The sequence below is a fragment of the Girardinichthys multiradiatus genome, chromosome 12 (assembly GCF_021462225.1).
Source record: "Girardinichthys multiradiatus isolate DD_20200921_A chromosome 12, DD_fGirMul_XY1, whole genome shotgun sequence".
NCBI lineage: Eukaryota > Metazoa > Chordata > Actinopteri > Cyprinodontiformes > Goodeidae > Girardinichthys > Girardinichthys multiradiatus.
The window spans coordinates 48,472,424-48,486,919 of record NC_061805.1 but is presented as its reverse complement, the minus strand read 5'-3'; the positions used below and the strand labels follow the sequence as shown (position 1 = coordinate 48,486,919).

General features: G+C 41.9%; 1 protein-coding gene across 1 annotated transcript in view; it reads right to left on the bottom strand.

Moving 5' to 3' along the window:
- Positions 1 to 14,496, bottom strand: part of antxr2a (ANTXR cell adhesion molecule 2a) — a 112,862-nt gene that overhangs the window by 56,993 nt on the left and 41,373 nt on the right. Inside the window, exons 13-16 of the mRNA XM_047381668.1 lie at positions 9,160 to 9,210; positions 7,931 to 8,020; positions 6,216 to 6,383; positions 5,163 to 5,243 (exon numbers count right to left, since the gene is read on the bottom strand). Coding sequence (XP_047237624.1) covers positions 5,163 to 5,243; positions 6,216 to 6,383; positions 7,931 to 8,020; positions 9,160 to 9,210 — 390 coding nt within the window. The remainder of the gene's footprint in view (positions 1 to 5,162; positions 5,244 to 6,215; positions 6,384 to 7,930; positions 8,021 to 9,159; positions 9,211 to 14,496) is intronic.

Genomic DNA, 14,496 nt, shown 5'->3' with positions numbered 1-14,496 from the left:
ACATTTTGCGGACAGCTGCTTTCAGAAAACAAAACCTTGCATGTGAAGGTGGGAGGTGGCAGATGAGAAAGAGAAAAGAGAAAACGTTGCACGCATTCAAACCGACGCCTCTTCAAACAGAGCCTGAGAGAGCATCAGAAACAAGGCCAGCCTCCTTCCGCTCCCTGCCACCTTCCTCCACCTGCTGTCCCCAGCCAATCCCGAGGAAAACTTGGCGGCAGATGTTGCTGCGCTAAGCTGGCTCTGAAGTGCCTCCCCGGCTCCGTGCTCTCACCCACAACACAGTCAAACCACATTAGATCTCTTTATTTGTGCCTGGGGCAAGTTCGGCACTGCAGCTGTGTCCACCCCCGCTCTACCTTTGGTGTCGGAGGCCCTCGGGCTCTAAATGTGAGACCATGAAAAAAAAAAAAATAAATAAAAAAAAAATATATATATATATATAAATAAAAGTGTTTCACTCTCTTTCTCTTTCTCTGTCTCTCCTCTGCATCTGCTGGCAATCCAGTGGTCTGACTCCAGGCAGCAGCAATCACAAACGGGTGGTGGGGGGGTACAGGGTGGCGATGGAAGCTGGGTGATAGGTAAGGAGCGGGGAGGACATCCGGGTCCCTGTGCTGAACAGATGTCTGCAACAACCTGCTTCCTCACACCTGTACGAGTCCTTCTAACCCAACGGATGGAAGCTGCTGAAAAATTTATGACCCTGGAGGATTCCTGTCCGCCATCAAAGACAGCATCCTCCCTTCCTCCCTCCCTCTGGACGGCATTGCTGTGCTCTCTGCCATCTACATTGAACCTGCCACAGGACAGTGCAGCCTTCCCCAGCTTTGTTCACTCTCTCTGTTCAGACCAGCACCAACCTGCAGTCAGAGGCCCGGGAGGGAGGAGACCACCAACCATACAACTACCATTCAAACTTCAGGGTAAAGAATTCAACACTCTTCTAAAACTCAGTAAATCTGGCGTAGTCTGAAGCCTTTCTTTGAAAAAGACCAGGCAAATACAAAATATATTATTAGTTTATTTTTATTATCTGTTTATTTGCTTTTGGTTGGTTGGTTATTTTTGCTAACCTATGTATTTTTATGATTTATTTATTTATGTTTGATTATTTTTCTACGTATTTTTTTATATTTATCTTTCTGTTTATTTGTTAGTATTTATTTTTTATTATTTATGTTAATTTAATTCCAAATATTTCACTATTTTGATTATTTAATATCTGTTTATTAACTTTTATATAGTAAACAGTTTTATATAGTTATTTCTTTATTTTTTCAAACCTATTTATTTTTATTTATCAATTTATTTTCTAATATTTACTTCATCTGTTATTCTCCATCTATTACTATCGTTATTATTTTTAAGATATAAATATTTATTTTTTACAATTCACTATACAAAACACTATGTTCCATTATTTATCAGTTTATTTATGTTTTTGAATATTTATCAAAGTTCCATTTTATTTCATTATCAATTTATGCTAAAATATTATGTTTTTATTGTTTATTTATCTAAACATTTATTTTATTCATCATGCATTTATTTATAAATATATGTGTCTATGCATTTCTTTTACATTTATCTCTTTTTTTCTTTTGAATCATTTACTTACGAATATTTATTTTTAATAATTCATAATAATGAGGTTTTTTTTTTTTATTTATTAACCAGAACTGAATGCATCAAACTGAATGCATCATTGAATCATCCATAGAGGATTTATCTTCAGTATATTTGATAATAGAGTATATGAAAAGCACCATTTATTTCCAGTCTATGTGCCTATATTTTAGAAAATGAAATTCGTGGAAAAGGAACAGCATAAAAATTCCATACTTTCCCACACTTTTAAAGACAGAAATCCTCAAAGTTTATCAGGTTTCCAGCATGAATGCAGATCAGTAAGTTCAGACTTCCTTTCAGTCCAGTCTCTTACCATTTGGGATTTTGGAGTAACTTTCTATTTTTCCTTTTCTGTGTTTTTTTTGGAACTAGTGGCCTTTTTTGACAGTAGCCAGTCAGGAAATGGGCAGAGAAGACATGCAGCAAGGTCTTAAGGCCAGGAATCAAGCCCAGAATGGCCCTGTTGAGGACTATGACTTCCGTCTATGGAGCTGCTGCTCTACCACTAAACAAGCCCCGTGTTTTATTTCTATCAAGAGGATAGAGATATTATGGAATCATAAAAAAAGTCAAAATAAGCTGTTTCACGAATTATCTGCATAACTGATCTAATATCAAGCTGATAAATTGGTTATGTTGTTGTGGTGAGTTGGCAAAGCTTTTTTTTTGTATGATAATGGGTTTATTTAGATGAACTGAACTCTAAATTTTGTCTCTTTTGTTTGACCACCAGTTTTGAGCTGCCATATTGCCGGGCACGTTAGGGAGGATTCACAAATAAACAAAATAAATTAAAACTGGATGAATGGATGGATAACAGTCCTGGTTTTTAACAATCCGGCGGGAAGCACAAAACTCCTGAATCCCTGCTGTTGCTCAGCTATGGTGTCACTTCAAACACACAGTGTCCTGCGTCCCCTCTCTCTGATTGTCTCTAGAGTCTCTCGTTTACAGTCTTGATCACAGAATTAAAAGTTGAGATTGTCTCAGTGATCAGAATGACAATGGGACCCAACCAGTTTAAGAATCAACAGGCTTCCTGACCTGGAGGTGCCTTCATATGTGGGAGGATCTTGTATATTCATCACAACTAAGGCAACAAGGCTGCTGCCTCATGCAAAACTTGTCTTTAAACAAAAAAAAAAGAAAAGCTGGATAGATGCTGAACAGGAGGATTCTGTCTTATCACGATAAAAGCAGGTCTACAGAGATGTGCAGAGCAGAAAAGGTCTTGCGGTCTCTTTTCAACTGTTACTGTTTTGTAGATGTGGAAACAGAGACAGAAACCTCTTCTTGCCTAGTTCTAAAACTAGTCTGACCAGATTACCTCATTATTTGTATCCACAGGGCAGGGTCTTGTGCAAACTTGTGCAAAATGGAACATAATTAGTCTCTTTAACTATGACATACAGGTGTTAACTATAGGACTTTTTTAGGTTGGTCGCTATGCATCTTTACCAACCTAAGCAATGATGTTATGGTTTTTTTAGGGAAAATGTTTTTTTTTCTAATAAGGCTCCCTAGTTTTCTAATTGTTAAATATTAAACTTTAAGAATCAACATGCTGAAACCTGAAGAGTCTGGGCTGGACTCACTGCTTTTCCAAATACAAAAATGTTTCCACAGCATAACATTTTCATCTTTCTGTAAAATCATTTGCAAAAACGGAAGATTTGATCATTTTTGATCTGATTTATGAAAGAGCAGCAGACACCCTGAGTAACGACTGGCAGGCTGACAGCTGCTAGATTCCCTCAAGTTTTCCTTTCTCTTTACAGCAGTCGACCTTATCCCACCGGGCAGATTTACAGCCTGACATCATTCTCTGAACCAAACCCATATGGTTCTTGTTCTCAGACCTCTGACCTGAACAGAACCACCCACCACAGAGATGCAGACGTGTATGTTTTAGTTTCTGGTTTAGATCAAATAATGAAATGAATGCTGCAGAAACTCATATTAGAGTGCCTAACACATATCAAAACATCTGGTTAACTGACTTGGTGGCGGTTTCGGTAACCGCCTGAGTACAGTTGGGTTTCTGTGTTGCAGTTCATTTCCTCTTCTCTGACGGAGGTTGCGTGAAGGCAACAGTTTGACCATATTAGGCCGTCAATGTCCCGCTTTCTTCTGTGAGGCTTTGCAGCTGTAACTGCAGCTCACGTCACTATGTTGAAATATAAACAGCACAATGCACAACATGAAGCAGAAGCTTCCTCCCCTGAGAGGAAGCCGTGTGAATCCACTCACAGCAACACAAAACAGACATGAATTAACATGTTCTAAACAATAAACGGGTTAACACAGAGCACTTCGGCAGACATATCTACAGTATCAGAACCACATGGACACAAAATAACCTCATTTTTAATGGATTAAAGTCTTAACAAATATGTAAATACAACAAAGTAAAAGGCAGAAACTGCTAATAGATACATAATTTTGAAGTTCTTTTATTCTTTTTGTATGGAATATAACAGATAGCTTGTTACGGAGGAGGATCTGCATGACAAAGTGCTGAGCCAGCCTTCGAGCAGGCATTGCTGTGTTCTTAGAGACGGAGACTGGGCACCAAAGCCGTTAGTCGGGGACGTCTCTAAGCTGACCTGCAGGAAGCAATTTACTACTGCTTTTTGCAACTCATGTTCATTCCTTGGAAAAAACGATGACTTGTTTTCATCTGCAAATACACAGAGGCTGCAAGGTGCAGGAGGGATTCACCATGCTGCCTTGCAGCAAGAAGGTCCAGGGTTTAAATGCCATCCTGGGGTCTTTCTGGATGGAGTTTGGATGTTCTCCCAGTTCTCTCTGGGAACTCCAGCTTCTTCCCGCAGTCCAGAAATATGTCTCTTTGGTTAACAGGTCTCTTTCAGTTGTTTGTTCTGTATTTTGTTACAGAACATGTTTGTCACTGTGTTGCCCTGTGACCTGTCCAGAGTGTACCCCACCTCTTACCCAATGACTGGATAAATGGTCACAACCCCACCCCCTCCACTGTAAAACCTCTGAATCCATCTGGGTTTACTTACAGTGTTGACAACTAACATCTTTCTGTCTAACAATAAAGAGACTACCACTACCCATCAGCCAGTTCCTCAGCTGATTACCATGGAGACTAAACACGAATCAAAGAAAACTCATTGCTGAGCAAGGAATCCCACTAATTTCTTAGTCAAGTCCTCCTGCTTGTTCAGCATCAATCAGGTGCTGTCATCTCAAAGTGCTGTTTGGTGTTTTACATCTGAAGTAAGACTACTTCGTTGATATCCTCTCAAGAAAAGAAACGCAATGTTGTTTCATTATGTATTTGCAATTGACAGTACACCTACTCCATTTGATTGAGATCTATTTTTCTACTGCTGTAGATTTGTCCAGGAGGAACATAGAAATGTTTACTTTGCTGTTCTTTCAGTTTGCCACCGCAATATTTGCTGCATTATTAAAACCTGTTATGTGTTGGTGCGGTACGTCTACAGATTTTTATCAGAAACATTTTGAAAAGCCTCAAAGTCTTTTCTCCTCAGTCCTACCTGGTCTGCTGAGGTGGGACGCATGAGGGAGACTCGATCATACTGCTGCCGCAACAAAGCCCACAAAGCATCGAGGCGACCCTGATGACACACAAACATGAGATATTAGCAGAACCGACAGGAATATAAAGCAATATATACAGTTCAACCTTCATTTAACCAAGACTACAGCTTTTAAAATATTAGTATCAAAAACAAGTAGAGATGTACCGATCAGGGTTCTCCTGGCCAGAACCGATTTCTGTTTTCTTAGAGGTTGGAGCTGCCGAGTCTGATTTTTAATGATTCAGATTTTTTTTTTGAAGGGATGCAGAATATATCGACATTACCATCGGTATCGGCCAATGTTAGTCACCTTTTAACATATCGGTATCAGCCTCATGTGTAAAACTGGGCCAATATTAACAGTCAATGCAACGCAGGATTGAGAGGTGTTTAACTGAAGCACAGAAGCAATGTCGGTGGTGTGGTAATTCTTTCACGGTTTTGAAATATGATACATTTATAAACAGCCGTAACAGCAATATTAATTACGGAAATCAATATCTGCCCAAATGTTCATATCAGTGCACTCTTAGTAAGGCCCACAGCACATAAAACAACAAACCAATGCGCTGGGTTACCTTGATAGAGGTAACAGTTTCAAATGCAACAGAAAATGCATTTAAAGACCAAAACTGGTGGAAGTTTTTAGTTCTTAGTTTTATTGAATTTGAGGAATGGAGGAGAACTAATTCTGACTTTTTTGACTTGACCTGCTAATCACTGATCAGAGCCAATCAAAAGAAAACCTGCTGATTCAGAAATTGCTCCAATTGATTGGTGCATCTTAAAATACAAGCATAAACAAAAACACCTGACTTCCTCAATTATGTGAAGTAAATTCATAACAATAAAGCTTTTCCAGCTGTGGGGTTAAAAACAAATTAATTGAATAATTACTTAATTTTTTGGCTTTCTCCTGGTTTTATTTAGCTTTCTTCTTCACTCTCCCCGTTGTGTTTGGTGAGCTTTATAAGGAACCATAATGGGATAACTGTGAGAAACACATACCTTGATAGGAGTGTACCATTTGCTCTCAGCCTGCCGGTTGCCGGGAGGTTTAGGAGTTGGACGTTTGATCATCGGCTCATCCAGATCCTCTATTATAGAAACTTTAGCATTTTTGGCCTTCTCCAGTCGGGCCCCCTCCTCAGTTGAGCCCTTTTCTCCCCATCGTACCTGAACAGGACAAAAACAGAAATACAGAATATGAAGAAGTGCTATACCAGCTACATATGAGATCAGGTAGGGTCCGGTAAAGCATAATGTTCTACCCTTTCTGGCCCTTTTTACTTTTACGATTTGAGTGTTTATCTTGGTGTTTGGTTTTCTGCTTTGGCCCACTCTCTGTCCAGCGTTCTTCTGTACTATCACATTTCAGTACTTCTCTTAATCCATTAAGTTCTGTTTCATGTTTGTCTCGATTGGGAATCCTCTTTGCTCTGTAGAATGAGGATCGTCCAATCGTCTGGAGATGGCCCGACAACCCTTCCCAGATCGACGTGTCTGCGCCTCCACTTTGTGCCAACTCATACCCACTTAGTCCAGACCAGTATCAGCTTTTGTTAAGATGCTCAGTCAATCAATCAGTCATTTGATTAGCAGCACCTGGTGGCAACGTTCCCTCTTACATCCTAAGGAAGCAGCAAGAACTCTGGAAGCAATCCACAAAACCTCTTCCTGTGACTGTATATGTGCTGTCAGGTATGTGTGTGCGTGTGTGTGCATATGAGTGTGTCGATGGGAGTCTGTGTGTTAGTCAAGCTGTCCTGCTTTTTAATTGAAATCATCACATCTGTTGCAAGGAAGAGACAAAAAAAAAAACCCACTGCAACATGAACAGGGAGAGGTGATTAATTAGCGACACATTTTCTAAGCTGTAGGTTAAGCCGTGACAATATAGAACAGCTTCTCAGAATCATCCCCGGGATCCATCCCGGGCCTGGTGCTTCATCAGGAAAAAAACAGAACCCTGCCATGAATTAAAGATACATTCACATGTCAGAGCTCAATAATCGTTTGAAATGTAGGCAGAGTGGAGGTTCTCTCAGCTTGGTGCCCTAAATGTGGATGCAAAAGAGAGGCTGACATTAACAAGGACCTCGTTTTCCACCTTCGAGGGGGAAAGATTATGGATAGGAGGCTGTCGATTGGGAATTAAGTTGCTAAAGAAGGAAAACAGAAAATGGATACTCAGAATACCTGCAGCTCAGTAACACTCAAGAAACCAAGCAGCAGGTAATCAATCTCAGAGGATTATGGGAAAACTGGAGAATGCCACAACAATCCTGTGGGCTAAGAAGCAGGACAGGGTGTTCAGAGTTCTGGAAGGGGGAAGTGAAGATAGAAACTCAGTGAGGTGGACATGTCAACTTGACAGCAGCACTCAATCTTCCAACTGAGCAGCGACTTGATCCAATCAGGACGAGATAGCGGGACCTGTCATGTTGGAAGCATCAGCAGAGTGACGAGGACAGCAGCCAGGAAGGCTAGTCTGCTGCTCTGCCTGCCGCCTTCCCATAACTCCACCACCTTCTACCATCAAGGAAAACTACCAACGTCAGCAGGTTTCCGGAGGTTTAGGACAACACCCGTCAGATGTGTGTTACGTCTTCATGCGGAGCGGATCTTGTACGATTTTATTTCCTTCTTCATGAAATATGTTTTAGCCGCTCTGCTTTAAAGCAAAACAAAACCTGGCTTCAGGATAATCTTTAGGGTCTGACCTCCATCCGTTTGATTCCTCCTGCTCCTCTTCCTCCGTAGTACGAGGCGTCCACCGTCGGCCACTTCGTCTTTGGCAGTGGCTCAGGTTCCTGGGAAATAAGTCAGGAAACTCACATGTTTCTATAAATGACAACATTAATGATAACAGCTGCAGCAGGATGACAGAAGAAGGAAGTAGCAGATTGTTCATATTGTTTCATTCAAGGAAGAGGCACTTTAGATGGTATATGTCCCTCCACTGTGCTTTTGGTCAACATGGTTCAAGGAACTGCAAAAGTCTAATTTTATGAATTAGCCATTAAAAGTCTGATTTAGCCTCTACACTCACTTCCACTCCTGGTAAAGATGATTTAAAGGCTCAAAATAATTTCATCTTTTATTGCAGTAGCATACATACCCATTCACTGCAAGGTTTGGAAAAATCCATCTCTGTGTTTGTGCACAGGTGGAAATTTATCCCACATTAAGACATAATTATTTTTTGGCACAGTTACTGCCACCTACCATTCACAGTTTTGTTTTCTCAAGCTAAAGTCCCAGTAGAGTTTATTAAACTCTACGTTTACATTTGTGATGGTGGGACAGAAAAGGCTTCTTCCTGGTCTGACTCCTGTACAACCAGCTGGTACGTACTCAGCATCTGTTGGTTTAGTTATGGAGACTTTACTGCAGGTCATTTAGAGTGACATTCAGAGGGTTTTTTTAACCTCTCTTACCATCCCCTGTCACAGTTCCAGTTGATTCAGTCGTTGTAAATATTGCTCTGTCTGCTGGTAAGGGAACGAACGTTAAGGCAAGTAGCCATTTCCAGATTTCAAAACATCAAAAACACTCAGCTCTTAAAATGTACCTCTGCAATTTATTTATTTATTCTGCATTTATTCATTTTATTTTAATTTATTTATCAGTTTATTCAGATTCTTTTTTATTGTTTTTTTACACTAGAAATTATTTAAAAAGCTGTCAGAACTGTTTTTATTTCCTTAAACTCTACTGAAGAAAATCTTACACAACTCAAGACAAGATGGCAGATTTGTTTTTAATCAATGTCTTTTCAATCTGCTCATCTGTATAAAAGGCATAATAATGTATAAACATATTTGAATTTTGAAAGTAAATATGTCTAATCTATTTTTCAATTGAAAAATGAATTAATATAGGCATCTAATCTGTATTGCAGACAGTTGTGTTGCGTCTCTTTGCAGCAGCACTGCAGTGACATACTCACAGGTGGAGGGGGACGGGAAGGTGGAGGCGGCGGCGGTGGGTCTTTGATGACCTGAATAAACAGAATAAAAAAAAACAAAAGCTGGTCAGCGGGAGGATGCACTCTCAAACCTTATCAAGACACAGACGAGGCTGACGGGGCTGATTCGTGACAGGTGACACAGCCTAACAGAGACGTCCCTGAGCTCATCTCATGATGGCAACACCATCGCTGCCAGCCTCACAAGCGACAACTGCCGCCCCATCGCCCCGCTGACTACTGATTACAGGGATCCTGCTTGTAAACCAACATTAGGGCCCCCCTGTGCAAAATAAAGAAAAGCTGAAAAAAAACTTGTTGACAGGGGAGTCTTTGGGGCGACGCTGTAGCCCGTTTAGTTTCTAATTAATTGGATGGGGTTCAGTGCTCCGAAGCGATCCCCCCAATCATAAAGTCCTAAGGAGTTAATTAGCTCCAATGAGATGCGGAGAAGGAGGCTCAGGCTCCACTCCAAGTCCTGTCTGCAGGGAAGATGAGTGGCGGCAACAACAACAAAAAAAAAATTTAAAACACATTCACGCACAGATTTACATGACACAGCTTACTGACCAGCCCGGCGGCAGTCTCCGTGACAACGTGAAATGACATGGCACCTGAGGAGCAGGTTGTCCACAATGTGATTCCATTCAGGGACAAGATGCCTGGACCAGGTTTTTCAGACATGCGTCGCAAAGCAAAGAGGAGCCTGGCGGTGACATTTGTCAGGTGTCACTCAGACGCTTCACATACTGATGTCCACCTTAAACCAAAGGGTTGCTGGAGACACGTCCACACTCACTCAGAGCTAACACAGCCGTGAAAAGACACACGGGATTCCTTGGTGTTTTCAGATTTCAAGAGTCACAGATCACAGTCAGACAGACAAACAACAACCCACTGATTGAACTGTTGACAAGCTGTCTTTTGTAATAATGACCTTATTTGTAAGGTTGGCACGAGATCTCGCAATATTAAAATGTTTCTCGTGGAGTTAATGTCTATGTTTGTGTAATCTAGATGGAGTGAGCATGGCTTGCAACTGAAATAATATTATGTTGAGTGTAATGTAATTCTCAAATCGCAGTACAGCCCTTTCCAGGTAACCAGAACACAGCGTTCAACTTCCGATCCCATGTGGTCTAAAAACAACTTCAAAACAGACAGAAAAACAAGTTTAAACATAGCTGGACATATCTGATTAAGAGGATCGCAGTAACAATAGGAAAGGGAAATAAGGAGCTTCAGCTTCACCCGTCCACAACTTTAATTACTAAATTCTACGTTACCAAACATAGACTGATTTTAGAGCTAAGAGAGCTTTGTGCAACATGTTTGGATTGCAATCATTAAAAGGAAGTATTTACAAAAGGTTTATTAGCAGCTAGATAAGAAAATGAAGGTTGTTTCCACCCTGACACTCCTGAGATTTTCATTGCTCCCTTCTTACACAGCTATGGACTTAAGCACCCAACACAATAAATACCAAGAGCGTTTCTCAGCTAGAGGTGAGGAGAGAGCACCGTCTGGCTCATTAGTCATCAGAGACAGATACTAAAGTCAGAGCTGGTTTTGCATTTGGTAAAGTGGTTTTGGAGGGAAAAGGGAGCAATGTAATTATGCTCTATCATAGATCTGAACATCTGTTTCCTTCCCTGTTAAGCTCAGGGATACTGTCGGTAACCCTGCACCATCGGTGCTGCAGTGTCATCATTAGAATAATGAAAAACAATCAATTAGGGTTAATTAATTTCTCTTTGACATGCAACTGGCTGCACACAAATCCTGTAAAGGTCTATGGATGACCTCTCCATACGCTGATTAACAGCAATCCAGCCACACCGTACGTTGACGAGATTATCTCTTTTTATTAAGTAATTATGCAGCAGATTTGCCGCACATGTTGTGGGCTAAATAAAGCATTACACAAACGCCGAAGTGCTGCTGCTCTTTTTCCCAGCAACCTGACGGACAGATGTGAGCTCTCTGCAGCGCAGTGGTGTAATTAAAAACTAAACCGCGGGATGCTTAGCCATCTGACACCAGCCCCAGCAGCTAGCCACCGCAGCCTCCGCACCGCGGGGTATCGGACCAATCAGAAGCACTCGGGGCACTGTCCACATATGGCTGTCTCTGCAAACGTCCAACTGGGCTCGAAAATCTGTTCACTCCCAAAACCCACGGTGTGGTGTCAAGCTGTTTCAGGAGGTTTATTATGATGGATCAGTGGCAGGTACCATGTTTGAAAGTTTAAAATGATTTAGGCCAACCTGGCTTTGGGAAATAATGGAAACCAAGTTCTGCACTGCTGTGGAGAAAAGACTAACAGCTTATTACACTGCTCAAAAAAATAAAGGGAACACTTAAACAACACAATATAACTCCAAGTAAATCAAACTTCTGTGAAATCAAACTGTCCACTTAGGAAGCAACACTGATTGACAATTAATTTCACATGATGTTGTTCAAATGGAAAAGACAACAGGGGGAAATCTTTCGCGATTAGCAAGACACTCAATAAAGGAGTGGTTCTGCAGGTGGGGACCACAGACCACTTCTCAGTACCTATGATTTCTGGCTGATCTTTTGGTCACTTTTGAATGTTTGTGGTGCTTTCACACTCGTGGTAGCATGAGACGGACTCTACAACCCACACAAGTGGCTCAGGTAGTGCAGCTCATCCAGGATGGCACATCAATGCAAGCTGTGGCAAGAAGGTTTGCTGTGTCTGTCAGCGTAGTGTCCAGAGCCTGGAGGCGCTACCAGGAGACAGGCCAGTACACCAGGAGACGTGGAGGAGGCCGTAGGAGGGCAACAACCCAGCAGCAGGACCGCTACCTCCACCTTTGTGCAAGGAGGAACAGGAGGAGCACTGCCAGAACCCTGCAAAATGACCTCCAGCAGGCCACAAATGTGCATGTGTCTGCGCAAACGGTTAGAAACCAACTCCATGAGGATGGTATGAGGGCCGGACATCCACAAATGGGGGTTGTGCTCACAGACCAACACCGTGCAGGACGCTTGGCATTTGCCAGAGAACACCAGGATTGGCAAATTTGCCACTGGCGCCGAGTGCTCTTTACAGATGAAAGCAGGTTCACACTGAGCACATGTGACAGACGTGACAGAGTCTGGAGACACCGTGGAGAGAGATCTGCTGCCTGCAACATCCTTCAGCATGACCTATTTGGCAGTGGGTCAGTAATGGTGTGGGGTGGCATTTCTTTGGAGGGCAGCATGGCCCTCCATGTGCTCGCCAGAGGTAGCCTGACTGCCATTAGGTACCGAGATGAGATCCTCAGACCCCTTGTGAGACCATATGCTGGTGCGGTTGGCCCTAGGTTCCTCCTAATGCAGGACAATGCTAGACCTCATGTGGCTGGAGTGTGTCAGCAGTTCCTGCAAGATGAAGACATTGAAGCTATGGACTGGCCCGCCCGTTCCCCAGACCTGAATCCGATTGAGCACATCTGGGACATCATGTCTTGCTCCATCCACCAACGTCACGTTGCACCACAGACTGTCCAGGAGTTGGCAGATGCTTTAGTCCAGGTCTGGGAGGAGATCCATCAGGAGACCCTCCGTCTCATCAGGAGCATGCCCAGGCATTGTAGGGAGGTGATACAGGCACGTGGAGGCCACACACAATACTGAGCCTCATTTTGACTTGTTTTAAGGACATTATATCAAAATTGGATCAGCCTCTAGTGTGTTTTTCCACTTTAATTTTGTGTGTGACTCCAAATCCAGGCCTCCATTGGTTAATAAATGTGATTTCCATTGATGATTTTTGTGTGATTTTGTTGTCAGCACATTCAACTTTGCACAGAACAAAGTATTCAATGAGAATATGTCATTCATTCAGATCTAGGATGTGTTATTTGAGTGTTCCCTTTATTTTTTTGAGCAGTGTATATAAAATAACGCAAAGTGAGTAGAAGTTATCAACATATTAAGCACCAAACGAGTTGAAAATGTTTCCAAAAGTGTTTCCAACTTCACAGTGATTCATTAGTAATTCAGATAAATTCCCTTGCCTTTCAAAACTTCATCTCCAATCCTTTGATTGAAACAAAAGGCAACGCCATTCAGTGCTTAATTTCCAAACAAATGATAAACAAAGAAATTACCACTCCACAGCTTGTCTGACCTCTCGCCTGGCACCAGGCCATGCGGGTAGAGGCAGAGGAAGAGAGGCCTCATCCCGACTGCTGAAGCCTGGCAGACTGGGGGTTTAAATATTAACAAGCCACACATGGCCCTCCTCTTCTGCCGCCTCCCTCGATGGAAGGCAACAGCAGCTCTCTCCACCAAGACAAACACGTCCGCGGCCAGACATGCTGCAGGGGGTTTACATTTTAATGCCTTTGTTGGTTTTCCAAAATATGCTTCCATCTCATCTTGGATGGGATCCCTTCAGGTCCACAAAGCCAGGTGACGTCTATCATTTCAGGGGTGAGTGAGGTGAGGGATGGGGGCAGGCGGGTGTGGGGGTAAATGTGCCTTCATCAGATCTCAGTTTTAAAAAAAAGCCTCAGAGAAAAGGTGGTGCACACCATCTGTAGCCCCTCTCTCATAGCCCCAAACGATAGTCTGTTGTGGATTTCTGTAATTGGTTAAGTGGGTGAGAATGGTTTGATAAAGGGGGTGTAGGCAGGGTGACGGATTTTAAAACAGTAGTTTTAATGAATGCTCAGCACTAAACAAACAATATGTGCCTGTGGGACTGAAATATCTGGCATCCTGTAGGTTTATTCAACAACCTTTTTAACCTCTATGTAGAGAAAGTGATAAGCTTTTCTTTAACCGACAGTGGTACGTCCAGTTATAACAAGGCAGATTTATCCTCAAGCAGCCTTGACTTTTGTAACTATTCAACAATAATCCATTCTGAAGAAACCAAAAGGCCAAATTAGAACTGACGAATTTCACAAATACAATTTGGAAGTAGCTAATGATCAGACTCTAAGACAGATTTTGTTGAACAAGTCATTTCTCAGAAGCTTTTTGATCAATGACTGTGCTTTCAGAAGCCTCTACTCTGGTTATCCAACCTTGGGTGGTCCTTTCTCAGATATTAGGATAAGTATTGTGCTTGTATCTCTTACAAAATAACGTTGGACGTCACTTCTAACAATTTTACCTCTTTGGTAGTTTAGTTTAATTCTGGTGTACCTCAGGGGTGTGTCCTTGGTCTCCCTAAATCTTCAATTTACAATCCTATTCTAATATTTCTACACCAGATAATACACTAATTTTGCATACTACAGGTTTTTTCTAACAATTAGTCCTGGGTTGCCCAGATGTTTTTTAAATTCAGTG